The 10,667-nt window shown below is 37.2% G+C and overlaps 1 protein-coding gene across 1 annotated transcript; it reads left to right on the top strand.

Annotated features, from left to right (window-relative positions):
- Nucleotides 1–1,347: 1,347 nt before the first annotated feature.
- LOC134283404 (uncharacterized) lies at nucleotides 1,348–3,171 on the top strand. The gene is made up of 2 exons (XM_062765853.1): nucleotides 1,348–2,473; nucleotides 3,164–3,171. The coding sequence occupies exons 1-2, from the start codon at nucleotides 1,348–1,350 to the stop codon at nucleotides 3,169–3,171; spliced, it is 1,134 nt and encodes a 377-aa protein (XP_062621837.1).
- The last annotated feature ends 7,496 nt before the right edge of the window (nucleotides 3,172–10,667 follow it).

Genomic DNA, 10,667 nt, shown 5'->3' with positions numbered 1-10,667 from the left:
GAAAATGAGAGTTACCTGTTTCTCTTTAAGACAATTAAAAGTTAATTAAATTAAATGAAATTTGCACAAAATGTCTCTGAGTTATTTATCTTTCATATACTAGTGCATCAAAATTTATCTTTGTCCTTAAGGGATGAAAAATAGGAGATAACTCTTCCTAACAGATTATTGAATTTTAGGCTAAATTTCTGTACAAATTCATCTTTAGCATATTAATTTCAAAACTTGAAAAAATTTAATGAGTGAATTATTAAGAAAAAAAAATTGAATGAATTGAAAGTTGAAGTATTGTAGTTTTTGGCTATATGCTAAAAAATAATTTCAACTCTAATTAATGAGCTCTAATTAGCTAAGAAACAGGAAGTTAACTGATTTTTAAGGAATTAATTAGCAAAAAAGTGAAAATCTTAATTCTAAAACAAAGTCAGAGACTGGAAAAAATGGTTTCAAAAGAGACTTCAATAATGTACCTTGGAGCTTTGATAACAGTGATCACTGATTAATGGCTGGTGATTAAGATAAGGGGTTCTTTAGCAGTGGGGGGTGATGAGGCTTTTCCATCAGTCATCAAAGAATGGAGTTTCTCTTAGAAGACCAGGCAGCTCTAAAATAAATAAACAACACAAAAGTTTACAATACTTAAAAATGTGCACCACATACAATAGCATATTCTTAGAAAAAGTCTACAAGTATACAGTTAAATAATTACCATGCCAAAGAAAGGACCAAAATGGTTGCATCAACATCAATACAAAAAAGGAAGTATTCCTCACAACAAAGGCCAGAAGAAAACAGGGACCACCAGCCCAGTCCAATCTCTAGTTCCCATAAGAAGACTAAGTAAAGAAGAGTTTCAGGACATTGTACGGCCACAGAAAAATGGGGTGTTTACAGTTATAGATGCCAAGAGCCGAAGCAGCGAGATGAAGTTTTTACGACCCGGGCCAAGTGAGGTCCAGCCAGTGGACACCTACATGGAATCTGTGTCAGATGACCCAAATGCAAAATTATACAAGGTACTTCACCAAGAAAAGACTGCTAAATTGTGGAACAATGCATTCAAAGAACACTTACAGAAGTTTCCTGACTGTGATGGTCCACTGGACTGGAATCAGCATGGGGAGGAAAAACGAGGCCTGGCATGGATCCTTTCCATCCGATGTAAGAAGTGCCACTATACCAGTCAACGAGAAAAGCTTTACGAAGAGGTGAGAAGATCTGGAAGGGGACGAAGAGCTGCACAGCTGAATGTGGCCATGGCCGTCGGTCACCTGGGTACCAGTCTTACAACAGAGGGTATGCGTGGTATGCTTTGGTGCAAATATTGAACCAGCGTCAGCCGCCAACATGCAACAGACCTGCAACAAAGTGGGGAAAATTATAACTGATGTAAATAAAAACAGTATGAAGAAAATTCGGCAGAATATTCAAGAACTTAATGAAAAATGTGGACTTCCGGATACCCCCATCAGAGCCGAAGGAGATGCTCGGTACAATAATGCCACCTTCAGTGCCATTGGGAAAACCCCATTCCAAGCTGCCACCCAAGTGACGTATACCGTAAGTGAAAATGTAACTCAGAGGAAGAATGTGGTAGCAGTTTTCTGTGGGAATAAACTTTGTAAGAAAGGCGCACACCTACGAAGCAAAGGAAAAGAGGTTACCTGCCCAGGACATGAAGACTGCACTGCAACCATTCCTCCGGAGACCACCATTGGAGACGAGAAGAGATGGGCTGCTAATTGTGTCGGTGAGTTACAGAGTGATGACCGGCCACTAGTAATATCCCATTTCACCAGTGATGGAGACAGTGCCGCTGCATCTGGTGCATCTGAAAAACAAGGACATGTGATTGAAAACCTTAAGGACTTGCGTCACTTCTTTGACTCTCAAAGAAAACAGACTGCTAAGGCTCCATTCAGCAGTCATATGTTTCCGGGAAGAACCAAGGCCATAAGAGAATCCATGCAGCGAAGATTTGCCTTGGACCTGAAGCTTCGATGCAGGACAGAGTACGAGAATTGCTACAAACACTACTCCGGCGACTTACCTTTGATGAAGCGTGCTATGTCTACTGCGGTTGGTTCCCTCATAAACTGCTACCAGGGACAGTGCGGGAAGTCCTGTCAACTCTATTCCTTTTCCTGTCGTGGACTGAAAAGCAATAAGTGGAAATCTTCAGTGTTGCCTAGTGACTTTGAATTAAACATGACAGAAAAAGACAAATGTTTGTTAAAAGACTGTATAAATTTGACTTTAGGACAAAGTAATCTTGATAGAATCAAATATCATACTTGTACACAAAAATCTGAATCTGTAAATAGAGCATATTTAAAATCAAATCCAAAATGTATTACAAGTAGTAGAAATTTTGAAAGTAGAATACATAAAGTTGTACACTCACTCAATAGGGGTCATGGAAACTCAACACTGGAACTTTGTGAATCTGTAGGGGCACCTGTTGTAAAAGGAAGTAGAGTGGTCCATCATCTAAAACAACAACAAAATAGACAAAATTACTTTAAAATGAAACAAAAACTGTTAAAATATAAATTTCAAAGAAAATACTACAGATCTAAAAGATATCAGCTGTACGATAAAAAATCTAAAGACACTTACAGTAAATCATTAACAGATCCAAAATTAAAAAGGAAGTTGTAAGACTGTGAAAGGGGGGGGGGGGGGGGGGGGCATTGATGATATGTACATGTATTTCAAATGTATAAAATTTGTATTTAAAATATATTTTGTGAACTATCTTACATGTAATAATTGTTTTTATGGTTCATTATGCATTGATTATTTTCAACTGTGTAAATGGGGAAAATGATGACATTTGAATAATGTATTATTGTATGTGTAAAATGTGACATTTTGTTATACGAGAGAGTCTGTACATGTAAAAATGTTATATTCTTTATTATTTAGCTCATTAAAATTATTTGAATTAAAAATCTTGTTTTTCTTACCTGTGTGATGAACACAACAAAGGTTTCAGAGGTATCTGGTAGAAATATGGGTACACGGGTGGTCAAAACTGTCCGTTGGTGACAAGACTGCATGCCGCATTGTTTATCCGCCATTATTGATCTTTTCAAGGGGAGACAACTCCTGAAATCAGAGAAATTTTAGTGAAAATGAGAGTTACCTGTTTCTCTTTAAGACAATTAAAAGTTAATTAAATTAAATGAAATTTGCACAAAATGTCTCTGAGTTATTTATCTTTCATATACTAGTGCATCAAAATTTATCTTTGTCCTTAAGGGATGAAAAATAGGAGATAACTCTTCCTAACAGATTATTGAATTTTAGGCTAAATTTCTGTACAAATTCATCTTTAGCATATTAATTTCAAAACTTGAAAAAATTTAATGAGTGAATTATTAAGAAAAAAAAATTGAATGAATTGAAAGTTGAAGTATTGTAGTTTTTGGCTATATGCTAAAAAATAATTTCAACTCTAATTAATGAGCTCTAATTAGCTAAGAAACAGGAAGTTAACTGATTTTTAAGGAATTAATTAGCAAAAAAGTGAAAATCTTAATTCTAAAACAAAGTCAGAGACTGGAAAAAATGGTTTCAAAAGAGACTTCAATAATGTACCTTGGAGCTTTGATAACAGTGATCACTGATTAATGGCTGGTGATTAAGATAAGGGGTTCTTTAGCAGTGGGGGGTGATGAGGCTTTTCCATCAGTCATCAAAGAATGGAGTTTCTCTTAGAAGACCAGGCAGCTCTAAAATAAATAAACAACACAAAAGTTTACAATACTTAAAAATGTGCACCACATACAATAGCATATTCTTAGAAAAAGTCTACAAGTATACAGTTAAATAATTACCATGCCAAAGAAAGGACCAAAATGGTTGCATCAACATCAATACAAAAAAGGAAGTATTCCTCACAACAAAGGCCAGAAGAAAACAGGGACCACCAGCCCAGTCCAATCTCTAGTTCCCATAAGAAGACTAAGTAAAGAAGAGTTTCAGGACATTGTACGGCCACAGAAAAATGGGGTGTTTACAGTTATAGATGCCAAGAGCCGAAGCAGCGAGATGAAGTTTTTACGACCCGGGCCAAGTGAGGTCCAGCCAGTGGACACCTACATGGAATCTGTGTCAGATGACCCAAATGCAAAATTATACAAGGTACTTCACCAAGAAAAGACTGCTAAATTGTGGAACAATGCATTCAAAGAACACTTACAGAAGTTTCCTGACTGTGATGGTCCACTGGACTGGAATCAGCATGGGGAGGAAAAACGAGGCCTGGCATGGATCCTTTCCATCCGATGTAAGAAGTGCCACTATACCAGTCAACGAGAAAAGCTTTACGAAGAGGTGAGAAGATCTGGAAGGGGACGAAGAGCTGCACAGCTGAATGTGGCCATGGCCGTCGGTCACCTGGGTACCAGTCTTACAACAGAGGGTATGCGTGGTATGCTTCTTGGTGCAAATATTGAACCAGCGTCAGCCGCCAACATGCAACAGACCTGCAACAAAGTGGGGAAAATTATAACTGATGTAAATAAAAACAGTATGAAGAAAATTCGGCAGAATATTCAAGAACTTAATGAAAAATGTGGACTTCCGGATACCCCCATCAGAGCCGAAGGAGATGCTCGGTACAATAATGCCACCTTCAGTGCCATTGGGAAAACCCCATTCCAAGCTGCCACCCAAGTGACGTATACCGTAAGTGAAAATGTAACTCAGAGGAAGAATGTGGTAGCAGTTTTCTGTGGGAATAAACTTTGTAAGAAAGGCGCACACCTACGAAGCAAAGGAAAAGAGGTTACCTGCCCAGGACATGAAGACTGCACTGCAACCATTCCTCCGGAGACCACCATTGGAGACGAGAAGAGATGGGCTGCTAATTGTGTCGGTGAGTTACAGAGTGATGACCGGCCACTAGTAATATCCCATTTCACCAGTGATGGAGACAGTGCCGCTGCATCTGGTGCATCTGAAAAACAAGGACATGTGATTGAAAACCTTAAGGACTTGCGTCACTTCTTTGACTCTCAAAGAAAACAGACTGCTAAGGCTCCATTCAGCAGTCATATGTTTCCGGGAAGAACCAAGGCCATAAGAGAATCCATGCAGCGAAGATTTGCCTTGGACCTGAAGCTTCGATGCAGGACAGAGTACGAGAATTGCTACAAACACTACTCCGGCGACTTACCTTTGATGAAGCGTGCTATGTCTACTGCGGTTGGTTCCCTCATAAACTGCTACCAGGGACAGTGCGGGAAGTCCTGTCAACTCTATTCCTTTTCCTGTCGTGGACTGAAAAGCAATAAGTGGAAATCTTCAGTGTTGCCTAGTGACTTTGAATTAAACATGACAGAAAAAGACAAATGTTTGTTAAAAGACTGTATAAATTTGACTTTAGGACAAAGTAATCTTGATAGAATCAAATATCATACTTGTACACAAAAATCTGAATCTGTAAATAGAGCATATTTAAAATCAAATCCAAAATGTATTACAAGTAGTAGAAATTTTGAAAGTAGAATACATAAAGTTGTACACTCACTCAATAGGGGTCATGGAAACTCAACACTGGAACTTTGTGAATCTGTAGGGGCACCTGTTGTAAAAGGAAGTAGAGTGGTCCATCATCTAAAACAACAACAAAATAGACAAAATTACTTTAAAATGAAACAAAAACTGTTAAAATATAAATTTCAAAGAAAATACTACAGATCTAAAAGATATCAGCTGTACGATAAAAAATCTAAAGACACTTACAGTAAATCATTAACAGATCCAAAATTAAAAAGGAAGTTGTAAGACTGTGAAAGGGCGGGGGGGGGGGGGCATTGATGATATGTACATGTATTTCAAATGTATAAAATTTGTATTTAAAATATATTTTGTGAACTATCTTACATGTAATAATTGTTTTTATGGTTCATTATGCATTGATTATTTTCAACTGTGTAAATGGGGAAAATGATGACATTTGAATAATGTATTATTGTATGTGTAAAATGTGACATTTTGTTATACGAGAGAGTCTGTACATGTAAAAATGTTATATTCTTTATTATTTAGCTCATTAAAATTATTTGAATTAAAAATCTTGTTTTTCTTACCTGTGTGATGAACACAACAAAGGTTTCAGAGGTATCTGGTAGAAATATGGGTACACGGGTGGTCAAAACTGTCCGTTGGTGACAAGACTGCATGCCGCATTGTTTATCCGCCATTATTGATCTTTTCAAGGGGAGACAACTCCTGAAATCAGAGAAATTTTAGTGAAAATGAGAGTTACCTGTTTCTCTTTAAGACAATTAAAAGTTAATTAAATTAAATGAAATTTGCACAAAATGTCTCTGAGTTATTTATCTTTCATATACTAGTGCATCAAAATTTATCTTTGTCCTTAAGGGATGAAAAATAGGAGATAACTCTTCCTAACAGATTATTGAATTTTAGGCTAAATTTCTGTACAAATTCATCTTTAGCATATTAATTTCAAAACTTGAAAAAATTTAATGAGTGAATTATTAAGAAAAAAAAATTGAATGAATTGAAAGTTGAAGTATTGTAGTTTTTGGCTATATGCTAAAAAATAATTTCAACTCTAATTAATGAGCTCTAATTAGCTAAGAAACAGGAAGTTAACTGATTTTTAAGGAATTAATTAGCAAAAAAGTGAAAATCTTAATTCTAAAACAAAGTCAGAGACTGGAAAAAATGGTTTCAAAAGAGACTTCAATAATGTACCTTGGAGCTTTGATAACAGTGATCACTGATTAATGGCTGGTGATTAAGATAAGGGGTTCTTTAGCAGTGGGGGGTGATGAGGCTTTTCCATCAGTCATCAAAGAATGGAGTTTCTCTTAGAAGACCAGGCAGCTCTAAAATAAATAAACAACACAAAAGTTTACAATACTTAAAAATGTGCACCACATACAATAGCATATTCTTAGAAAAAGTCTACAAGTATACAGTTAAATAATTACCATGCCAAAGAAAGGACCAAAATGGTTGCATCAACATCAATACAAAAAAGGAAGTATTCCTCACAACAAAGGCCAGAAGAAAACAGGGACCACCAGCCCAGTCCAATCTCTAGTTCCCATAAGAAGACTAAGTAAAGAAGAGTTTCAGGACATTGTACGGCCACAGAAAAATGGGGTGTTTACAGTTATAGATGCCAAGAGCCGAAGCAGCGAGATGAAGTTTTTACGACCCGGGCCAAGTGAGGTCCAGCCAGTGGACACCTACATGGAATCTGTGTCAGATGACCCAAATGCAAAATTATACAAGGTACTTCACCAAGAAAAGACTGCTAAATTGTGGAACAATGCATTCAAAGAACACTTACAGAAGTTTCCTGACTGTGATGGTCCACTGGACTGGAATCAGCATGGGGAGGAAAAACGAGGCCTGGCATGGATCCTTTCCATCCGATGTAAGAAGTGCCACTATACCAGTCAACGAGAAAAGCTTTACGAAGAGGTGAGAAGATCTGGAAGGGGACGAAGAGCTGCACAGCTGAATGTGGCCATGGCCGTCGGTCACCTGGGTACCAGTCTTACAACAGAGGGTATGCGTGGTATGCTTCTTGGTGCAAATATTGAACCAGCGTCAGCCGCCAACATGCAACAGACCTGCAACAAAGTGGGGAAAATTATAACTGATGTAAATAAAAACAGTATGAAGAAAATTCGGCAGAATATTCAAGAACTTAATGAAAAATGTGGACTTCCGGATACCCCCATCAGAGCCGAAGGAGATGCTCGGTACAATAATGCCACCTTCAGTGCCATTGGGAAAACCCCATTCCAAGCTGCCACCCAAGTGACGTATACCGTAAGTGAAAATGTAACTCAGAGGAAGAATGTGGTAGCAGTTTTCTGTGGGAATAAACTTTGTAAGAAAGGCGCACACCTACGAAGCAAAGGAAAAGAGGTTACCTGCCCAGGACATGAAGACTGCACTGCAACCATTCCTCCGGAGACCACCATTGGAGACGAGAAGAGATGGGCTGCTAATTGTGTCGGTGAGTTACAGAGTGATGACCGGCCACTAGTAATATCCCATTTCACCAGTGATGGAGACAGTGCCGCTGCATCTGGTGCATCTGAAAAACAAGGACATGTGATTGAAAACCTTAAGGACTTGCGTCACTTCTTTGACTCTCAAAGAAAACAGACTGCTAAGGCTCCATTCAGCAGTCATATGTTTCCGGGAAGAACCAAGGCCATAAGAGAATCCATGCAGCGAAGATTTGCCTTGGACCTGAAGCTTCGATGCAGGACAGAGTACGAGAATTGCTACAAACACTACTCCGGCGACTTACCTTTGATGAAGCGTGCTATGTCTACTGCGGTTGGTTCCCTCATAAACTGCTACCAGGGACAGTGCGGGAAGTCCTGTCAACTCTATTCCTTTTCCTGTCGTGGACTGAAAAGCAATAAGTGGAAATCTTCAGTGTTGCCTAGTGACTTTGAATTAAACATGACAGAAAAAGACAAATGTTTGTTAAAAGACTGTATAAATTTGACTTTAGGACAAAGTAATCTTGATAGAATCAAATATCATACTTGTACACAAAAATCTGAATCTGTAAATAGAGCATATTTAAAATCAAATCCAAAATGTATTACAAGTAGTAGAAATTTTGAAAGTAGAATACATAAAGTTGTACACTCACTCAATAGGGGTCATGGAAACTCAACACTGGAACTTTGTGAATCTGTAGGGGCACCTGTTGTAAAAGGAAGTAGAGTGGTCCATCATCTAAAACAACAACAAAATAGACAAAATTACTTTAAAATGAAACAAAAACTGTTAAAATATAAATTTCAAAGAAAATACTACAGATCTAAAAGATATCAGCTGTACGATAAAAAATCTAAAGACACTTACAGTAAATCATTAACAGATCCAAAATTAAAAAGGAAGTTGTAAGACTGTGAAAGGGGGGGGGGGGGGGCATTGATGATATGTACATGTATTTCAAATGTATAAAATTTGTATTTAAAATATATTTTGTGAACTATCTTACATGTAATAATTGTTTTTATGGTTCATTATGCATTGATTATTTTCAACTGTGTAAATGGGGAAAATGATGACATTTGAATAATGTATTATTGTATGTGTAAAATGTGACATTTTGTTATACGAGAGAGTCTGTACATGTAAAAATGTTATATTCTTTATTATTTAGCTCATTAAAATTATTTGAATTAAAAATCTTGTTTTTCTTACCTGTGTGATGAACACAACAAAGGTTTCAGAGGTATCTGGTAGAAATATGGGTACACGGGTGGTCAAAACTGTCCGTTGGTGACAAGACTGCATGCCGCATTGTTTATCCGCCATTATTGATCTTTTCAAGGGGAGACAACTCCTGAAATCAGAGAAATTTTAGTGAAAATGAGAGTTACCTGTTTCTCTTTAAGACAATTAAAAGTTAATTAAATTAAATGAAATTTGCACAAAATGTCTCTGAGTTATTTATCTTTCATATACTAGTGCATCAAAATTTATCTTTGTCCTTAAGGGATGAAAAATAGGAGATAACTCTTCCTAACAGATTATTGAATTTTAGGCTAAATTTCTGTACAAATTCATCTTTAGCATATTAATTTCAAAACTTGAAAAAATTTAATGAGTGAATTATTAAGAAAAAAAAATTGAATGAATTGAAAGTTGAAGTATTGTAGTTTTTGGCTATATGCTAAAAAATAATTTCAACTCTAATTAATGAGCTCTAATTAGCTAAGAAACAGGAAGTTAACTGATTTTTAAGGAATTAATTAGCAAAAAAGTGAAAATCTTAATTCTAAAACAAAGTCAGAGACTGGAAAAAATGGTTTCAAAAGAGACTTCAATAATGTACCTTGGAGCTTTGATAACAGTGATCACTGATTAATGGCTGGTGATTAAGATAAGGGGTTCTTTAGCAGTGGGGGGTGATGAGGCTTTTCCATCAGTCATCAAAGAATGGAGTTTCTCTTAGAAGACCAGGCAGCTCTAAAATAAATAAACAACACAAAAGTTTACAATACTTAAAAATGTGCACCACATACAATAGCATATTCTTAGAAAAAGTCTACAAGTATACAGTTAAATAATTACCATGCCAAAGAAAGGACCAAAATGGTTGCATCAACATCAATACAAAAAAGGAAGTATTCCTCACAACAAAGGCCAGAAGAAAACAGGGACCACCAGCCCAGTCCAATCTCTAGTTCCCATAAGAAGACTAAGTAAAGAAGAGTTTCAGGACATTGTACGGCCACAGAAAAATGGGGTGTTTACAGTTATAGATGCCAAGAGCCGAAGCAGCGAGATGAAGTTTTTACGACCCGGGCCAAGTGAGGTCCAGCCAGTGGACACCTACATGGAATCTGTGTCAGATGACCCAAATGCAAAATTATACAAGGTACTTCACCAAGAAAAGACTGCTAAATTGTGGAACAATGCATTCAAAGAACACTTACAGAAGTTTCCTGACTGTGATGGTCCACTGGACTGGAATCAGCATGGGGAGGAAAAACGAGGCCTGGCATGGATCCTTTCCATCCGATGTAAGAAGTGCCACTATACCAGTCAACGAGAAAAGCTTTACGAAGAGGTGAGAAGATCTGGAAGGGGACGAAGAGCTGCACAGCTGAATGTGGCCATGGCCGTCGGTCACC

This window comes from Saccostrea cucullata, unplaced genomic scaffold, assembly GCF_032062105.1.
Source record: "Saccostrea cucullata isolate Sc308-1 unplaced genomic scaffold, CSIRO_AGI_Scuc_v1 ctg11237, whole genome shotgun sequence".
NCBI lineage: Eukaryota > Metazoa > Mollusca > Bivalvia > Ostreida > Ostreidae > Saccostrea > Saccostrea cuccullata.
This window is presented reverse-complemented; position numbering and strand designations above follow the sequence as displayed.